The sequence below is a fragment of the Nerophis lumbriciformis genome, linkage group LG17, assembly GCF_033978685.3.
Source record: "Nerophis lumbriciformis linkage group LG17, RoL_Nlum_v2.1, whole genome shotgun sequence".
In the NCBI taxonomy this organism is placed as follows: Eukaryota; Metazoa; Chordata; class Actinopteri; order Syngnathiformes; family Syngnathidae; genus Nerophis; species Nerophis lumbriciformis.
The window spans coordinates 1,830,217-1,850,381 of record NC_084564.2 but is presented as its reverse complement, the minus strand read 5'-3'; the positions used below and the strand labels follow the sequence as shown (position 1 = coordinate 1,850,381).

At 39.4% G+C, this 20,165-nt stretch overlaps 1 protein-coding gene across 3 annotated transcripts in view; it reads left to right on the top strand.

Moving 5' to 3' along the window:
* prx (periaxin) overlaps positions 1-15,526 on the top strand; it is a 69,696-nt gene extending 54,170 nt beyond the window's left edge. For all 3 annotated transcript variants that reach the window (XM_061972193.1, XM_061972192.1, XM_061972194.1), the window contains exons 8-9: positions 798-12,823; positions 14,800-15,526. In XM_061972193.1, coding sequence (XP_061828177.1) covers positions 798-12,823; positions 14,800-15,059 — 12,286 coding nt within the window. In that variant the 3' untranslated portion in view covers positions 15,060-15,526. The remainder of the gene's footprint in view (positions 1-797; positions 12,824-14,799) is intronic.
* Positions 15,527-20,165: the final 4,639 nt, after the last annotated feature.

Sequence of the window (20,165 nt, the reverse complement as noted above, 5' to 3'; positions counted from 1 at the left end):
GAAGACGCCGCACCGATCCGCCTGTCGATCTCACGATCCACTCTTCCCTCACTCGTGAACAAGACTCCGAGGTACTTGAACTCCTCCTCTTGGGGCAAGATCTCCTCCCCAACCCGGAGATGGCACTCCACCCTTTTCCGGGCGAGAACCATGGACTCGGACTTGGAGGTGCTGATTCTCATCCCAGTCGCTTCACACTCTGCTGCGAACCGATCCAGTGAGAGCTGAAGATCCTGGCCAGATGAAGCCATCAGGACCACATCATCTGCAAAAAGCAGAGACCTAATCCTGCAGCCACCAAACCTGATCCCCTTGACTGCGTCTAGAAATTCTGTCCATAAAAGTTATGAACAGAATCGGTGACAAAGGGCAGCCTTGGCGAAGTCCAACCCTCACTGGAAACGTGTCCGACTTACTGCCGGCAATGCGGTCGAAGTAGAAGCACGTAAATAAGACCGCCCACAAAACGGCCCATCCTCAAGATGGTCTGTAAAACATAAGCTATGCAACATTTAGACCAAAGAACCACCATTACATGTTATGTAGACCACAAGGAATTGTTTTAAATGTAGAAAGAAAATCCTAATATGACCCCCTTTAAAGTAACTTTTGGCAGTTCCCCTGTATGAATGCCTCATGTGTTCTATAAAAAATCTTTCTTGTACTTTATCTACTTCTAATAAACTGATTATATCAATTCGAGCACATGGGAAAAGTTAACTTATCTTCCAAAGGAAAGTTTATGTGTTCCCCAATTGTTTTTGGCCCGTTTGAGTCATTTGACAATGTCTCCTCAGGTTTCCTCGCATTAAGACAAAAACTCACACTGGAGGAAAAGAGGACACTGGACGGCTGGAGGGAGCTGAGATTCCTGGAGCTAAAGTAAAGAGCAAAGCAAAAGGTCACACGTTTGGAATTAGCTTTCCACAGACCAAGTCTGGATCTGTGGAGCTGAAGAAGCCAGACACGAACATCCAGCCTCCATCGGTGGAGTTTAGTCTGTCTGCTGGTCAAGAGAAGAAAGGGGCGATATTTACTTCCCCTGATGTAGAATTTGCTCTTCCTTCCGGCAAAGCTGAGGCTGCTTTGCCCACCAGGAAGGGAAAAGTGGAAATTAAAGCTCGAAAAGGGAAGGTCGGAGGACTAGAAGCTGAAGCCACTCAGGGAAAAGTTGAAGTAGAGTCAGGAAAAGGAGATGGTAAACTTAGAATGCCAAAGATAAAACTTCCCAAAGTGAGACTCTCACGTCATTTGAATGACAACGATGATGGTGTCAAGGTAAAAGTTCCTCAAGTAGAAATGAAAGCAGGAAGTGGGATAGAAGGACATGTCAACAAACCAAAAATACAAGCAGACCTTCCTTCAATGAACATGCCTTCCGTGGATATTTCTTTACCTAAAGTCAAAGGAAAAGCTGGCAAGGACATCTCAGTGCCTGACCTGGAGCTGGATGTTGGCAGACTTCCTGATGAGGTAGAGGGCACTTTTAAAGGACCGCAAATTGCTATGCCCACACTTGATGTCTCTTTATCAAAGATGGGATCCTCTGATGGGAAAGTTAAAGGTTCACAAAGTGCAGGGAAGTTCAGTCTGCCTTCTGTAGACGTCTCCCCGCCCAAAGTAAAAGCCGAGACTCGAGACATAGACATGGACGTTTACGTCGGCGGAGATGGGAAGTTCAAACTGCCTAATTTTAACGTATCCCTGCCAAACGTCAAACCACATGAAGGAGAGGTTCGTCTCAAAGGAGCAGATGTTGAAGGAGGGTTTAAATTACCCACTGTGGACCAGACTCTTCCCAAAAGCAAAGACCTGGACATTGACCTTCCCAAAGTTGAAGGAGACTTGGATATTGATGGTTTTAATGTCAAAGGAGGAACATTTAAATTGCCAACAGTGGATGTTTCGTTGCCAAAAGTAAATCTTCCAGAAGGTGGTGTTCAATTAAAAGGTCCAGAACTCAAGGGGGGAAAGCTGGAAATGTCAGGGGTTGATGTCTCACTTCCCAAAGGAAAGGTTGAGGGTGACTTTGATATTGAAGTTCCTAAGTTCAAAGGAGGAAAGTTCAAAATGCCAACATTGGATGTTTCTTCACCAAAAATTAATCTTCCAGAGGGTGGCATCAAACTAAAAGGTCCAGACTTTGGAGGAAAAATGGAAATGCCAGATGTTGATGTTTCACTTCCTAAAGGAAAAGTGGAAGGTGACCTTGATATTGAAGGTCCAGAGATGAAGGGAGGAAAGTTTAAAATGCCAAAGTTTGATGTTTCCTTACCAAAAGTCAGTCTTCCAGAAGGTGGCATCAAACTAAAAGGTCCAGCTTTTGGAGGAAAGATGGAAATGCCAGGTGTTGATGTATCACTTCCTAAAGGAAAACTTGAAGCTGACCTTGATGTTGAGGGTCCAGAGATGAAGGGAGGAAAGTTTAAAATGCCAAAGTTTGATGTTTCTTTACCAAAAGTCAGTCTTCCAGAAGGTGGCATCAAACTAAAAGGTCCAGACTTTGGAGGAAAAATGGAAATGCCAGATGTTGATGTTTCACTTCCTACAGGAAAAGTTGAAGGTGACCTTGATATTGAAGGTCCAGAGATGAAGGGAGGAAAGTTTAAAATGCCAAAGTTTGATGTTTCTTTACCAAAAGTCAGTCTTCCAGAAGGTGGCATCAAACTAAAAGGTCCAGACTTTGGAGGAAAGATGGAAATGCCAGGTGTTGATGTTTCACTTCCTAAAGGAAAACTTGAAGCTGACCTTGATGTTGAGGGTCCAGAGATGAAAGGAGGAAAGTTTAAAATGCCAAAGTTTGATGTTTCTTTACCAAAAGTCAGTCTTCCAGAAGGTGGCATCAAACTAAAAGGTCCAGACTTTGGAGGAAAAATGGAAATGTCGGATGTTGATGTTTCACTTCCTAAAGGAAAGGTTGAAGGTGACCTTGATATTGAAGGTCCAGAGATGAAGGGAGGAAAGTTTAAAATGCCAAAGTTTGATGTTTCTTTACCAAAAGTCAGTCTTCCAGAAGGTGGCATCAAACTAAAAGGTCCAGACTTTGGAGGAAAAATGGAAATGCCAGATGTTGATGTTTCACTTCCTAAAGGAAAAGTTGAAGGTGACCTTGATATTGAAGGTCCAAAGATGAAGGGAGGAAAGTTTAAAATGCCAAAGTTTGATGTTTCTTTACCAAAAGTCTGTCTTCCAGAAGGTGGCATCAAACTAAAAGGTCCAGACTTTGGAGGAAAAATGGAAATGCCAGATGTTGATGTTTCTCTTCCTAAAGGAAAAGTTGAAGGTGACCTTGATATTGAGGGTCCAGAGATGAAGGGAGGAAAGTTTAAAATGCCAAAGTTCGACGTTTCTTTACCAAAAGTCAGTCTTCCAGAAGGTGGCATCAAACTAAAAGGTCCAGACTTTGGAGGAAAAATGGAAATGCCAGATGTTGATGTTTCACTTCCTAAAGGAAAACTTGAAGCTGACCTTCATGTTGAGGGTCCAGAGATGAAGGGAGGAAAGTTTAAAATGCCAAAGTTTGATGTTTCTTTACCAAAAGCCAGTCTTCCAGAAGGTGGCATCAAACTAAAAGGTCCAGACTTTGGAGGAAAAATGGAAATGCCAGATGTTGATGTTTCACTTCCTAAAGGAAAAGTTGAAGGTGACCTTGATATTGAAGTTCCAGAGATGAGGGGAGGAAAGTTTAAAATGCCAAAGTTTGATGTTTCTTTACCAAAAGTCAGTCTTCCAGAAGGTGGCATCAAACTAAAAGGTCCAGACTTTGGAGGAAAGATGGAAATGCCAGGTGTTGATGTTTCACTTCCTAAAGGAAAACTTGAAGCTGACCTTGATGTTGAGGGTCCAGAGATGAAGGGAGGAAAGTTTAAAATGCCAAAGTTTGATGTTTCTTTACCAAAAGTCTGTCTTCCAGAAGGTGGCATCAAACTAAAAGGTCCAGACTTTGGAGGAAAAATGGAAATCCCAGATGTTGATGTTTCACTTCCTAAAGGAAAACTTGAAGCTGACCTTGATGTTGAGGGTCCAGAGATGAAAGGAGGAAAGTTTAAAATGCCAAAGTTTGATGTTTCTTTACCAAAAGTCAGTCTTCCAGAAGGTGGCATCAAACTAAAAGGTCCAGACTTTGGAGGAAAAATGGAAATGTCGGATGTTGATGTTTCACTTCCTAAAGGAAAGGTTGAAGGTGACCTTGATATTGAAGGTCCAGAGATGAAGGGAGGAAAGTTTAAAATGCCAAAGTTTGATGTTTCTTTACCAAAAGTCAGTCTTCCAGAAGGTGGCATCAAACTAAAAGGTCCAGACTTTGGAGGAAAAATGGAAATGCCAGATGTTGATGTTTCACTTCCTAAAGGAAAAGTTGAAGGTGACCTTGATATTGAAGGTCCAGAGATGAAGGGAGGAAAGTTTAAAATGCCAAAGTTTGATGTTTCTTTACCAAAAGTCAGTCTTCCAGAGGGTGGCATCAAACTAAAAGGTCCAGACTTTGGAGGAAAAATGGAAATGCCAGATGTTGATGTTTCACTTCCTAAAGGAAAACTTGAAGGTGACCTTGATATTGAAGGTCCAGAGATGAAGGGAGGAAAGTTTAAAATGCCAAAGTTTGATGTTTCTTTACCAAAAGTCAGTCTTCCAGAAGGTGGCATCAAACTAAAAGGTCCAGACTTTGGAGGAAAAATGGAAATGCCAGATGTTGATGTTTCACTTCCTAAAGGAAAAGTTGAAGGTGACCTTGATATTGAAGGTCCAGAGATGAAGGGAGGAACGTTTAAAATGCCAAAGTTTGATGTTTCTTTACCAAAAGTCAGTCTTCCAGAAGGTGGCATCAAACTAAAACGTCCAGACTTTGGAGGAAAAATGGAAATGCCAGATGTTGATGTTTCACTTCCTAAAGGAAAGGTTGAAGGTGACCTTGATATTGAAGGTCCAGAGATGAAGGGAGGAAAGTTTAAAATGCCAAAGTTCGACGTTTCTTTACCAAAAGTCAGTCTTCCAGAAGGTGGCATCAAACTAAAAGGTCCAGACTTTGGAGGAAAAATGGAAATGCCAGATGTTGATGTTTCACTTCCTAAAGGAAAAGTTGAAGGTGACCTTGATATTGAAGGTCCAGAGATGAAGGGAGGAAAGTTTAAAATGCCAAAGTTTGATGTTTCTTTACCAAAAGTCAGTCTTCCAGAAGGTGGCATCAAACTAAAAGGTCCAGACTTTGGAGGAAAGATGGAAATGCCAGATGTTGATGTTTCATTTCCTAAAGGAAAAGCTGAAGGAGACCTTGCTATTGAAGGCCCTGATCTCAAAGGAGGAAAGTTAAAAATGCCAAAAATGGATGTTTCTTTACCAAAAGTAAATCTTCCAGAAGGTGGCATCAAACTAAAAGGTCCTGATTTTGAGGGAAGTACGATTGAAATGCCAACATTTGATGTTTCTTTGCCAAACGTCAATATTCCAGAGGGTGGAGTCAAAGTAAAAAGTCACAAACTCAAAGCAGGAATTATGGAAATACCAGATGTTGATGTTTCACTTCCCAAAGGAAAAGCAGGAGTAAAAATGGCAATTGAAGGACATGTTGGCAAAGGAGGAAAGTTCCATATGCCCTCTGTTGATATTTCTTTTCCTAAAATGAAAACGAAAGGTCCTGGGATAAACATTGAGGGTCCTGACATGAAAAGTGGAACGGTCTCCATACCAAGAGTTGATGTTTCACTTCCCAAAGTTGAAGGAGACCTGAATATTGACGGTCCTGATATCAAAGAAGGAAAATTCAAAATGCCGAAGGTTGATGTTTCTTTACCAAAAGTCAATCTTCCAGAGGGTGGCATTAAACTAAAAAGTCCAGATGTCAAGGTAGGAAAGATAGGAATGCCAGATGTTGATGTTTCACTTCCTAAAGGAAAAGTTGAAGGTGACCTGGATATTGAAGGTCCTGTTGTAAAACCAAAGTTCAGCCTTCCAGAGGGTGGTATCAAACTGAAAGGTCCAGAGTTCAGTAATGCAAATATTGAGATGCCTGATTTAGATATTTCACTTCCTAAAGGAAAAGTTAAGGCAGGTGTTGATCAGGAAGGTCTTGATATTAAAGGAAGAAAGTACAAAATGCCAACAATTGATGTTTCCTTGCCAAAAGTAAATCTTCCAGAGGGTGGTGTTAAAATAAAAGGTCCTGACTTTGGAGGAAGGATAGAAATGCCAGATGTTGATGTATCACTTCCTAAAGGAAAAGCAGAAGGAGAAATAGGAGTTGAAGGACATGTTGGCAAAGGAGGAAAGTTCCATATGCCCTCTGTTGATATTTCTCTTCCTAAAATGAAAACAAAAGGTCATGAGATAAACATTGAAGGTCCTGACATGAAAGGTGGAAAGGTCTCCATACCAAGTGTTGATGTTTCACTTCCCAAAGTTGAAGGAGACCTGGATATTGAAGGTCCTGCTATCAAAGGAGGAAAGTTCAAAATGCCAACATTTGATGTTTCTTTACCAAAAGTCAATCTTCCAGAAGGTGGTATCAAACTAAAAGGTCCAGACCTTAAAGGAGGAACAATGGAAATGCCAGATGTTGATGTTTCACTTCCCAAAGGAAAAGTTGAAGGAAACTTTGGCATTGACAGTCCTGACGTCAAAGGAGGGAAGTTCAAAATGCCAACATTAGATGTTTCTATACCAAAAGTCAATCTCCCAAAGTTTGATGCAAGTTTGGAAGGACCAAATATCAAAGGAAAACTTGAAATACCAAGTGTGGACATTTCACCGCCAAAAGGAAAAGTTGAAGCTGACTTTGATGTTGACGGTCCAGAAATGAAAGGAGGAAAGGTCAAAATGCCCAAATTTGATGTTTCTTTGCCAAAAGTCAATCTTCCAGAGGGTGGCATCAAACTGAAAGGTCCAGGGTTCACTGGGGCAAAGATTGAGATGCCTAATTTAGATATTAACCTTCCCAAAGGAAAGGTTGAGGGAGGTGTTGATTTTGACGGTCTGGATGTCAAAGGAGGAAAGTTCAAAATGCCCACGTTAGATGTTTCTTTGCCAAACGTAAATCTTCCAGAACGTGGGATTAAACTAAAAGGTCCAGAACTCCAAGGAGGAAATGTGGACATACCATACGTTGATGTCTCACTCCCTAAAGGAAAAGCAGGAGGTGATGTAGGAACTGAAGGACATGTTGGCAAAGGAGGAAAGTTTCATATGCCCTCTGTTGATATTTCTCTTCCTAAAATGAAAACAAAAGGTCCTGAGATAAGCATTGAAGGTCCTGACATGAAAGGTGGAAAGGTCTCCATGCCAAGTGTTGATGTTTCACTTCCCAAAGTTGAAGGAGACCTGAATATTGAAGGTCCTGATAACAAAGGAGGAAAATTCCAAATGCCAACGTTTGATGTTTCTTTACCAAAAGTTGTTCTTCCAGCAGGTGGTATTGAACTAAAAGGTCCAGAAATCAAGAGAGGTTATGTGGAAATGCCGGATGTTGATGTTTCACTCCCCAAAGGACAAGTTGAAGGAAACTTTGACATCGAAGGGCCCGACATCAAAGGAGGGAAGTTCAAAATGCCAACGTTCGATGTTTCTTTACCAAAAGTCAATCTCCCAAAGTTTGAGCCAAGAGTGGAAGGACCAAATATCAAAGGAAAAATTGAAATGCCAAGTGTGGATATTTCACTGCCAAAGGGGAAAGTTGAAGCTGACCTTGATGTTGAGGGTCCAGAAATAAAGGGAGGAAAGTTCAAAATGCCAACATTTGATGTTTCTTTGCCAAAAACCAATCTTCCTGAGGGTGGCATCAAACTGAAAAGTCCAGGGTTTAGCGGGGCAAAGATTGAGATGCCTGATTTAGATATTTCCCTTCCCAAGCAAAGGGTTGGTGTAGGTGTTGATCTTGGCGGTCCGGATGTCAAAGGAGGAAAGTTCAAAATGCCCACGTTAGATGTTTCTTTACCAAAAGTCAGTCTTCCAGAAGGTGGCATCAAACTAAAAGGTCCAGACTTTGGTGGAAAGATGGAAATGCCAAATGTTGATGTTTCACTTCCTAAAGGAAAAGTTGAAGGACACCTGGATTTTGAAGGTCCTGATGTCAAAGGCGGAAAGTTCAAAATGCCCACGTTAGATGTTTCCTTACCAAAAGTCAATCTTCCAGAGGCTGGAATCAAAATAAAAAGTCCAGAACTCAAAGGAGGAAATAAGGAAGTACCAGATGTTGATGTCTCACTTCCTAAAGGAAAAGCAGGAGGAGAAATAGGAATTGAAGGACATGTTGGCAAAGGAGGAAAGTTCCATATGCCCTCTGTTAATATTTCTCTTCCTAAAATAAAAACAAAAGGTTCAGAGATAAACATTGAAGGTCCTGACATGAAAGGTGGAAAAGTCTCCATGCCAGGTGTTGATGTTTCCCTTCCAAAAGTTGAAGGAGACCTGGATATTGAAGGTCCTGGTATTAAAGGAGATACATTCAAAATGCCAACATTTGATGTTTCTTTGCCAAAAGTCAGTCTTCCAGAGGGTGGCATCAAACTAAAAGGTCCAGAGTTCAGTGATGCAAAGATTGAGATGCCTGATTTAGATATTTCGCTTCCTAAAGGAAAAGTTGTGACAGGTGTTGATCTTGAAGGTCCTGATGTCAAAGGAAGAAAGTTAAAGATACCAACACTAGATGTCTCTTTACCAAAAGTCAATCTCCCAAAATTGGATCCCAGTTTGGAAAGAGCAGATGTTGGCAAAGGAAAAATGAATATGCCAAGTGTGGATATTTCACTTCCAAAAGGAATCGTTGAGGCTGACATTGATGTTGAGGGTCCAGAGATGAAAGGAGGAAAGTTCAAAATGCCAACATTTGATGTTTCTCTGCCAAAGGTCAATCTTCCACACGGTGGTGTTAAAATAAGAGGTCCAGACTTTGAAGGAGAAATGGAATTGCCAAATGCTGATGTATCACTTCCCAAAGGAAAAGTAGAGGAAGCAATAGGAATTGACGGACATGTTGGCAAAGGAGGAAAGTTCCATATGCCCTCGGTTGATATTGCACTTCCTAAAATGAAGACAAAAGGTCCTGAGATAATCATTGGAGGTCCTGACATGAAAAGTGGAAATATCTCCATGCCAAGTGTTGATGTTTCCCTTCCCAAAGTTGAAGGAGACCTGCATGTTAAAAGTCCTGATGCCAAAGGGAAAAAAGTCAAAATGCCAACATTTGATGTTTCTTTACCAAAAGTCAATCTTCCAGAGGGTGGTATCAAACTAAAAGGTCCAGACCTCAAAGGAGGAACAGTGGAAAAAATGGATGTTGACGTTTCACTTCCCAAAGGAAAGATTGAAGGAAACTTTGACATTGTAGGGCCTGATGTCAAAGGAGGAAAATTCAAAATGCCAACATTGGATGTTTCTATACCAAAAGTCAATCTCCCAAAGTTTGATCCCAGTTTGGGAAGACCAGATATTGAAATGCACAGTGTGGAGGTTTCTCTGCCAAAAGCAAAAGTTGAGGCTGACATTGATGTTGAGAGTCCAGAGATGAAGGGAGGAAAGTTCAAAATGCCAACATTTGATGTTTCTTTGCCAAAAGTCAATCTTCCACACGGTGGTGTTAAAATAAGAGGTCCAGATTCTAGAGGAAAGATTGACATGCCAGATGTTGATGTATCACTTCCCAAAGGAAAGGCTGAGGGAGAAATAGTAATTGAAGGACATGTTGACAAAGGAGGAAAGTTCCATATACCCTCTGTTGATATTTCTCTTCCAAAAAATAAAACAAAAGGTCCTGAAATAAACATTGAAGGTCCTGACATGAAAGGTGGAAAGGTGCCCATACCAAGTGTTGATGTTTCTCTTCCCAAAGTTACAGGAGACCTGGATATTGAAGGTCCTGATATCAAAGGAGGGAAGTTCAAAATGCCAACATTTGATGTTTCTTTACCAAAAGTCAATCTTCCAGAGGGTGGTATCAAACTGAAAGGTCCAGACCTTAAAGGAGGAACAATGGAAATGCCAGATGTTGAGGTTTCAATTCCCAAAGGAAAAGTTGAGGGAAACTTTGGCATTGACAGTCCTGATGTCAAAGGAGGAAAATTAAAAATGCCCGCATTGGATGTTTCTCTCCCAAAAGTCAATCTCCCAAAATTAAATCCCAGTTTAGAAGGACCAGATTTCAAAAGAAAATTTGAAATGCCAAGTGTGAATATTTCACTGCCAAAAGGAAAAGTTGAAGCTGACCTGGATGTTGTGGGTCCAGAAATGAAAGAAGGAAAGTACAAAATGCCAACAATTGATGTTTCTTTGCCAAAGGTGAATCTTCCAGAGAGTGGCGTTAAAATAAGAGGTCCAGACTTTGGCAGAAAGGTTGAAATACCAGACGCTGATATTTCGCTTCTCAAAGGAAAAGCAGAAGGAGAAATGGTAATTGAAGGACATGTTGACAAAGGAGGAAAGTTCCATATGCCCTCTGTTGATATTTCTCTTCCTAAAATGAAAACAAAAGGTCCTGAGATAAACATTGAAGGTCCTGACATCAAAGGTGGAAAGGTCTCCATGCCAAGTGTTGATGTTTCCCTTCCCAAAATTAAATCTCCAGAAGCGGAAGCAGATATTCGTCCAGCCACATTTGACGTAAAAGGTGTGGACATTAAGACAGGTAACGTAGAAGGTCCAGATTCATCTCTTAAACTTCACACAGTTAAATTGCCAACAGTGGACATCTCCGCTCCAAAGGTGGATCTAGACTTTGGCATCTCCAAACCAAAAGGTGATGATGTGGAAGTGGCGCTTCTAAAGGCTGAGGGAAGTCGGCCTTCTTCAGGGGGAAGCTTTGATTTACCCAGTGTTTCTCTCAAAGTCCCAAGCTTAACTCTTCCCCGATTTGGTGGGAAATCCAAGAGTGGAAAGTTGGATATATCAGGGCAAAGCAGCGAGGGGGATATTTCTCTCAATGCACCATCCATGGAGTTGAACTTAGACAAAAACATAAAGGGGAAAAAAAATAAACTCAAAAAGCCCTCCTGGGGAACATCCAAAATAGACGCAGATGTATCAGTGTCTTGTCCTGAATTAGATGTTAACTTAAAAAAGGGGGCAGTTGACCTTCCTCAATCAAATGTTCAACTCCCAGAGGCCGACATGGAAGGGAAAGGTCGATTTCACGCACCTGATGTCACCATCAAACTACCAAAATTCTCCATGCCAGCATTTGGTTCAAAAGACATAGATTTTGGAAAGCCAGGTGGTGACCTTGAAACAAAGGCTAAGGTCAAGGTGCCCTCAGTAGAGCTGTCACTACCAGCCTCCAAATCACCAGAAACTGAGGTTCTTCTTCCCAAAGCAGAGGTGGATGTATCAGACCATCATCATACAAAAATAAGATATGATCTCAGTCATGAGAGAGAGGGAGCCAAATTCAAGATGCCTGATGTTGGCATATCCTTACCTAAAGGGAAGGCAGGCAAAATGGCAGGAAGTCATGCTGGAGCTGAAGTTGAAAGGGGGAAGTTTAGAATCCCTCACAAAGTCATTCCTGATGTGGACGTGTCACTGCCGAAAGTAAAACCTTTAAAGACTGAAGAATCAGAAGTTGAAATCAAGGGAAAGTTAAAAATACCGCCAGTTGATGTGTCAAATTTTGAAGTGGACACAGAAGTCAAATCACCAGATGTGAACGTTGATCTGCGTCTTGGTAAAGCCAAACAAGACACGGGCAACAAAGACGAAGCTGATGTGCATGTTGAGGGAACAGGTCTGAAACTGAAGATGCCAAGACTTGATATCAAAGCTCCTAAAGGAGGCCTGGAACTGGGTTTAGGACTTGGCAAAGGAGAGGCCTCAACTGAAGCCAGTGGCAAAGTCAAAGGGCCAAAAGTGAAAGGAACTAAGTTTAATATTGGAATGCCAAAAAAGACAAATGGTGGTGGTGTAAAGATATCCCAAAATGTTGAGCAGGACAACCACAATAGACACACAGAAGGTCCAAACATCAAAATGGAAGGTGTCACGTTACCAAGTGGCTCAGCCAGTGTGGGGAAAGAAGGAGGAATAGTTTTACCAAATATTCCAGACATAGACTTTGACATCGGCACATCACAGGATGAAGAGGAAGAAAAGAAGATCAAAATCCCCAAATTTGGTGTTCCGTTACCCGCCATGTCCTCCCCTGAAGGAAGGATGGAGTTCTGTGGGCCAGAGATCAGATACGAGGGCCCCAAAATCCCTAAAGTGAAGAAAGCGGTTTTTGTTTTAGCAAATCCACCACGAACAGAGGACGTTACTCGATCTACAGGTGACACCAAGCTGAAGATGTCAAAGATACAAACAAAGTCAATAGAAACTTCTGTCACACAGGGAGGGACTGTTAGATTTCCTGAAGTGACAGTGAGTCCTGGAAAATCATGGTCAGCTGACGTCGCTCTCAAGGCGGACAATTCAAGTTCAAGTCCTGACAAGGTATTTAAAGCGGACACGAGCACAGTGAGCAGCAAGGTCAGACATCCAAAGGTAGAATTCACGTCTCCTCACGGCAAGAAGACTGCAGCTGACGCCAACCTGGAAAGAGGAAGCAAAGTTGTTCAACATTCATCACCAGGAGAAGTTGAGCAAAACCCTGCAGGAATGCAGCTAAAACCCCACAATATTTCATTCGAAGGTTTCCACGAGGACTCTCCAAGGGAACTTGTCTCACTCTCTCGGACAGAAAAGCTGGAAAGAGACGGTTCCCGGTCTCCTTCTGGTTATACTGTGGAGTTCAGCTCAGCAAAGGTCCAAACTTGGAGCAAGACGGACACCGAAGGAGACTCCCAAGAGGGAGAGTCTTCCCCCTGGTTCAAGGCCCCAAAGTTCACCCTGAAGCCACACTCCACAGGTAGGAGCATTAGTGTGCAGGTGTGTCATATAAGACACTTTGTTTGAAATGGTATCTTCGAGTTTGACCACAGTTCTGTTACATGGGTCTAACTTTGATTTGGTCCACTTTTAAAACAAATTTTAACATTAACATCAGTTATATTTGGACTTACAATGTTACCTCAACTTACAGGTAAAAGCCAGTAAATTAGAATATTTTGAAAAACTTGATTTATTTCAGTAATTGCATTCAAAAGGTGTAACTTGTACATTATATTTATTCATTGCACACAGACTGATGCATTCAAATGTTTATTTCATTTAATTTTAATGATTTGAAGTGGCAACAAATGAAAATCCAAAATTCCGTGTGTCACAAAATTAGAATATTACTTAAGGCTAATACAAAAAAGGGATTTTTAGAAATGTTGGCCAACTGAAAAGTATGAAAATGAAAAATATGAGCATGTACAATACTCAATACTTGGTTGGAGCTCCTTTTGCCTCAATTACTGCGTTAATGCGGCGTGGCATGGAGTCGATGAGTTTCTGGCACTGCTCAGGTGTTATGAGAGCCCAGGTTGCTCTGATAGTGGCCTTCAACTCTTCTGCGTTTTGGGGTCTGGCATTCTGCATCTTCCTTTTCACAATACCCCACAGATTTTCTATGGGGCTAAGGTCAGGGGAGTTGGCGGGCCAATTTAGAACAGAAATACCATGGTCCGTAAACCAGGCACGGGTAGATTTTGCGCTGTGTGCAGGCGCCAAGTCCTGTTGGAACTTGAAATCTCCATCTCCATAGAGCAGGTCAGCAGCAGGAAGCATGAAGTGCTCTAAAACTTGCTGGTAGACGGCTGCGTTGACCCTGGATCTCAGGAAACAGAGTGGACCGACACCAGCAGATGACATGGCACCCCAAACCATCACTGATGGTGGAAACTTTACACTAGACTTCAGGCAACGTGGATCCTGTGCCTCTCCTGTCTTCCTCCAGACTCTGGGACCTCGATTTCCAAAGGAAATGCAAAATTTGCATGGTTGGGTGATGGTTTGGGGTGCCATGTCATCTGCTGGTGTCGGTCCACTCTGTTTCCTGAGATCCAGGGTCAACGCAGCCGTCTACCAGCAAGTTTTAGAGCACTTCATGCTTCCTGCTGCTGACCTGCTCTATGGAGATGGAGATTTCAAGTTCCAACAGGACTTGGCGCCTGCACACAGCGCAAAATCTACCCGTGCCTGGTTTACGGACCATGGTATTTCTGTTCTAAATTGGCCCGCCAACTCCCCTGACCTTAGCCCCATAGAAAATCTGTGGGGTATTGTGAAAAGGAAGATGCAGAATGCCAGATCCAAAAACACAGAAGAGTTGAAGGCCACTATCAGAGCAACCTGGGCTCTCATAACACCTGAGCAGTGCCAGAAACTCATCGACTCCATGCCACGCCGCATTAACGCAGTAATTGAGGCAAAAGGAGCTCCAACCAAGTATTGAGTATTGTACATGCTCATATTTTTCATTTTCATACTTTTCAGTTGGCCAACATTTCTAAAAATCCCTTTTTTGTATTAGCCTTAAGTAATATTCTAATTTTGTGACACACGGAATTTTGGATTTTCATTTGTTGCCACTTCAAATCATCAAAATTAAATGAAATAAACATTTGAATGCATCAGTCTGTGTGCAATGAATAAATATAATGTACAAGTTACACCTTTTGAATGCAATTACTGAAATAAATCAAGTTTTTCAAAATATTCTAATTTACTGGCTTTTTCCTGTATTTGGAGAAAAGAGGTCTTTCTCTGCTTTTTGTTATGCTTTAAATTGCAATCATAATTCATTTTAAGAGCTCCAGCCGTTAGATGGCGTAAGATCTCATTCCTTCATGTTGATCATTTTCCAACTTCCTACTCACCACATCTTTTTTTTTTCTGCTATAAAGACTAAGTTTCCCTTCCTGTCTTCCCTCCTGTCCTGTCTTTGTCCTTTGGCAGGCTTCCTCCAGATCACACCAGAGGGGTCTCCTCAGGCGCAGCGCCGAGGAGAGGTGGGGGGCGAGGCCAACGTCTCAGGGTCCTTCTGCCTGCACACGGCCGACATGGACGTCACCACCCGGGAAGTGTCCTCCGCCGGGGGAGGAGGGGCCGTCACCACGGTGACCAAGACGTCCAGGATCACGCGACAATCCACGCCGGGCGGGACGCGGACGGGCAGCGGATCGTTGGTGAGCACTCGCCAGCCTTCAGACCTCTGAGAGCATGAACGTCTTTTTTCAGTAGAGTAATATATATTTACATTTTTATTATATTTGTGCCTTTTTGTTACTGCATCTAAGGGGTGTTAGAATAGTTGGAGTTAAGATTTCACACTAAATGTCATCATTTCATGTCCATTTACTGCCAGAGGACAATGTAAATACAGCAAGCCATGTATGGAGCTGACAGTCTTTATTAGCATTAGTAGTATTGTCACAGTTGCTTTTGTTTGTCTTTGCAATTTGTTTTTTTTAAGCATTTAGTTTGTCGATAATGCTCAAATATTGCTTTTTTTTTTCAAAGTGTGGATCACCGTCATCAACTGTAAGCTTCTAGCTGCTGTCGGTCAAACATTTTGTTGAAACTGCTGCTACTCTAGTTCATATTTCTATTTTTCATGCATTACCATTACAACTCCAGCTCTCAGTTCTCAACATTTGAAAGCTAAAAATCCAAATTATATATATATATATATATATATATATATATATATATATTTACAGTATATATATGTACGTATATGTGTATGTATGTATATTTATATATATGTATGTATATATGTATGTGGGTGTATATATATATATATATATATATATATATATATATATATATATATATATATATATATATATATATATATTTACAGTATATATATGTACGTATATGTGTATGTATGTATATTTATATATATGTATGTATATATGTATGTGGGTGTATATATATATATATATATATATATATATATATATACTGTATACATATGTGCGTGTCTGCATATATACGTAGGTGTAAATATATACATATATACATATGTGTGTATATTTATACACATATGTATACATATATACATACATACATACATACATATATATATATATATATATATATATACATATACAGTACATACATACATATATATATATATATATACATATATATATATACATACATATATACATACATACATATATATATATATATATATATATATACATATATATATATATATATATATACATATATATATATATATATATATATTTACAGTATATATATGTACGTATATGTGTATGTATGTATATTTATATATATATGTATGTATATATGTATGTGGGTGTATATATATATATATATATATATATACTGTATACATATGTGCGTGTCTGCATATATACGTAGGTGTAAATATATACATATATACATATGTGTGTATATTTATACACATATGTATACATATATACATATATACATACATACATACATACATATATATATATATATATATATATATATATATATATATATATATATATATACATATACATATACAGTACATACATACATATATATATATATATATATATATATATATACATATATATATATATATACATACATATATACATACATACATATATATATATATATATATATATATATATATATATATATATATACATATATATACATATATATATATATGTATATATATATATATATATATATATGTCTTAATAAGGTTATCCAAAAAATAGTGCTCGATACCGTAGTAGAGCGCAATATATGTATGTAGATGAAATAGTCTTGTGATTTTTTTCCCACACATACATATATATATATATATATGTATATATATATATATATATATATATATATATATATATATATATATATGTATATATATATATATATATATATATATGTATATATATATATATATGTATATATATATATATATATATATATATGTATATATATATATATATATATATGTATGTGTGGGGAAAAAAATCACAAGACTATTTCATCTCTACAGGCCTGTTTCATGAGGGGTTCCCTCAATCATCAGGAGATTTTAATGGAAGCATTCACATACCATGGTTTATATAGGGCACAGAGTGGGTGGGTACAGGCTGGCGTAGGGGCGTGGTGATTGGCTCATGTGTTACCTAGCAGGTGTTTCCGTCTGTGGCGGCATGCTGATACAATTTCGCTGCGCTTGTTGAGGGATGACAGGTCTGGACGGTATATAATAAACAGTTTCTCTTTCAAGCATAGGTTTTGCATCTTTTATTACCACTATTGTAAGGTGTGCTGGATGCAAGAATTTGCCATGTTATTGAATATTCAACATTATTGTCTTTGAGGTCCCAAATGTGTTTGCTGAGTTCTGTGGTATTCCGCAGGTTTTTGTTCCTGAAAGAAGCCTTGTGATTGTTCCATCTGGTTTTAAACTCTCCCTCGGTTAATCCTACATATGTGTCGGATGTGTTAATGTCCTTGCGTGTTACCTTAGATTGGTAAACAACTGATGTTTGTAAGCACCCCCCGTTGAGAGGGCAATCAGGTTTCTTGCGGCAGTTGCGGCCTTTGTTGGTTTTGGAGTCGTTCTGTCCGGGGGCCGACGGCTCATTTGCAATTGTTTTGTTGTGGTTTGAGATAATTTGTCGTATATTGTTCATACAGCTGTAGCTCAATTTAATGTTGTTCTTGTTGAATACTTTTCTTAGGGTGTTGCCTTTGGGGAAGTGTTTGTCAATCAGAGTGAGGAATTTGTGGCCAATGTTAGTTGAGACGTTTTTGCTGTATGGGGGGGTTGTACCAGATGATGATGTTTCGTTTTCTGTTCTTTTTTTGGTTGGTTTCCTGGCGTGGGTTCATAGGTGAGGGTGAAATTGTATCCGCTTTCGTCAAGTGCTTTTTGGTACGGGGGGGTTGCTTGGTCAAATTCAGCTTTGCAAAGCTGAATTTGTTGTTTCAGGCCTGTAGAGATGAAGTAGTCTTGTGATTTTTTTTCCCCACACATACATATATTGCGCTCTACTACGGTATCGAGCACTATTTTTTGGATAACCTTTTTAAGACATATATATATATATATATATATATATATATATACATACATACATATACTGTAGCTGTAGCACTTATGTACAAAAGTTAGGGATATTGGGCTTTCGGTTAAAACTTTTGAATGTCCAACTGTTGAATGTTTCAGTACTTTTTGCTGATATAGGTCCGATATCAACAAAAAATAATGATGTTATTATATCGGCTTGTGCTTCGATACAAGCAGTCCTGCAGCGTGTTTACTTGTGCAAAGTTGGACAGCCAGTAAACATCGAAATGTCTTCCATTGAACACGCACACGGTTGGCATTTTATTCTATTGAATCAAGTTTTTTTACAAAGGTTAAACATGGTAAGCTATACACTTGGGGTTGCAGCTACGCAACAGCTAAGCATACACATACCTGCCAACTACTCCGGTTTTCCCGTAATTAGTACGGTTTTCATCAACCTATTCCGGGTTACGGTTGCAGTGATAAAAAATAAGTTTTTTCATTAATTAAAACAAAATATATTTTTTAAAGTTTTATTCACGAAATCGCGTAACAACAATGACAATCAACACTGCTTCCCGTAACTTCCTATCGAGCCATTCCGAATGCCATGCGCGAGGCTATTTATAGCACCGCTGCCAAGCACGAGGCACCAGTTGCCATTGTTTCCAAACGAGCGAACGATCATGGAATCAGCCGGAGAAAAATGGCAAACGAGTCTTAAACGGAAAAGAAAACTGCAGTCATTCCGTGAAGAATATTCAAAAGCCTATCCGGGAATAATTATCCCTTCCAAAAAGGGTGAAAACTACGCGAATTGCACCTTGTGCAGACAAGATTTTTCGATCGGACACGGAGGAATTAGCGATGTAAAAGACCACGTTGGGACAAAAAAACACAAGTCTAATGCCGTTGCTAGCGATACAAGTGGAAAACTTTCAACGTTTTTCGTCGCCCAAACAGATTCTTTGGATGTGATAAATGCCGAAGTTTTATTTACGGAGGCAATAATTGAGCAAACAAAAAGGTAATGACACCACTGTTATCTATTGGAATTGTTTAGTACTGTTATACTGTTAAAAGTGTTTATACTATTTATGCTTTCAAGTCCAAGTTGAAGAAATCTTGTTAAATGTTGACAGCATAACTACCAAAACACAGAAGTATGTCCTTAATATTTTTGCAGTGCTATTTCTGTTGAAAAGTTCAAATGATTACATTAGAGATGTGATGTGCCACTTTTCAAGTGTCTGATGGCTTCAATTAATTTTCATTCATTTTTCATATTTTGAATTCTTTTGAAAGGCTTACAAAAAAACTACATTTGAATTGTAATTCCATGCTATTGACAGGACTATTAATTTTAATGAAGTTAGCTTACCATGTTTACAGTATGATAATTGTGATAGAAATGTGAATTTTAGGCACAGAATATTTTTTACAATTGAACAAGGCAGTAGATTATACAAGCTTGGACAGAAAGTTAATAATGACACCAATTTTTTTTTAATGGAATTGTTTAGTACTGTTTTACCATTTGTTTACTGTAAAAAGTGTTTATACTTTCAATTAACAAATTAAATGTTGACAGGATAACTGGCATTAACTGTCAAAATAATTTCAAACTATTGAAGTTAGCTTACAGAATAAACATGTCAATCAACCCATATGATTTTTGCTGGAATATTTTTGTTTTGAAAAGTCACTGTGACTGATAGAAAAGTGATGGTTTTAGCAACATTTTAACCTGTCTGAATGCTAATAATCATTTTGCGTCGGGGGGCGAAGGAACCCCCCACCAGGACTTTGTCCTGGACCTACCGGGGCCTGTGGCCCCTGGACCCTGGCTACTAGGTTTTTCTGGTTTCAAAAGTTGGCAGGTATGCATACAATAGCACACAAGCTAGACATATGTAATAAGTATCCTTAATTTAACAATGTTGCAGTCTAAAACAGCACATTTGTCAATATAAACAAGTATCAAATAATTATAGTTGCATATTACTTACACATACAAAGTCTCCAAGGCGCAGGTGTATTAGAAAGTATCCAGTAAAAGCGTGTTTGCATCATTCAATTTATTTATACCATAACTTAATAAATTATTGTGACCAGTAGGTGTTGCTTAAAAAAAAAAAAAATACCACTTCAATTTAAAGATAGCTTAAGTCCATTCCAGATGGGTGATATTAAACAGTTGGACAATCAAAAGTTTCGACATTTAATTTAAATTAAAGTGCATTGTAGCTTCATCCTGAAATGT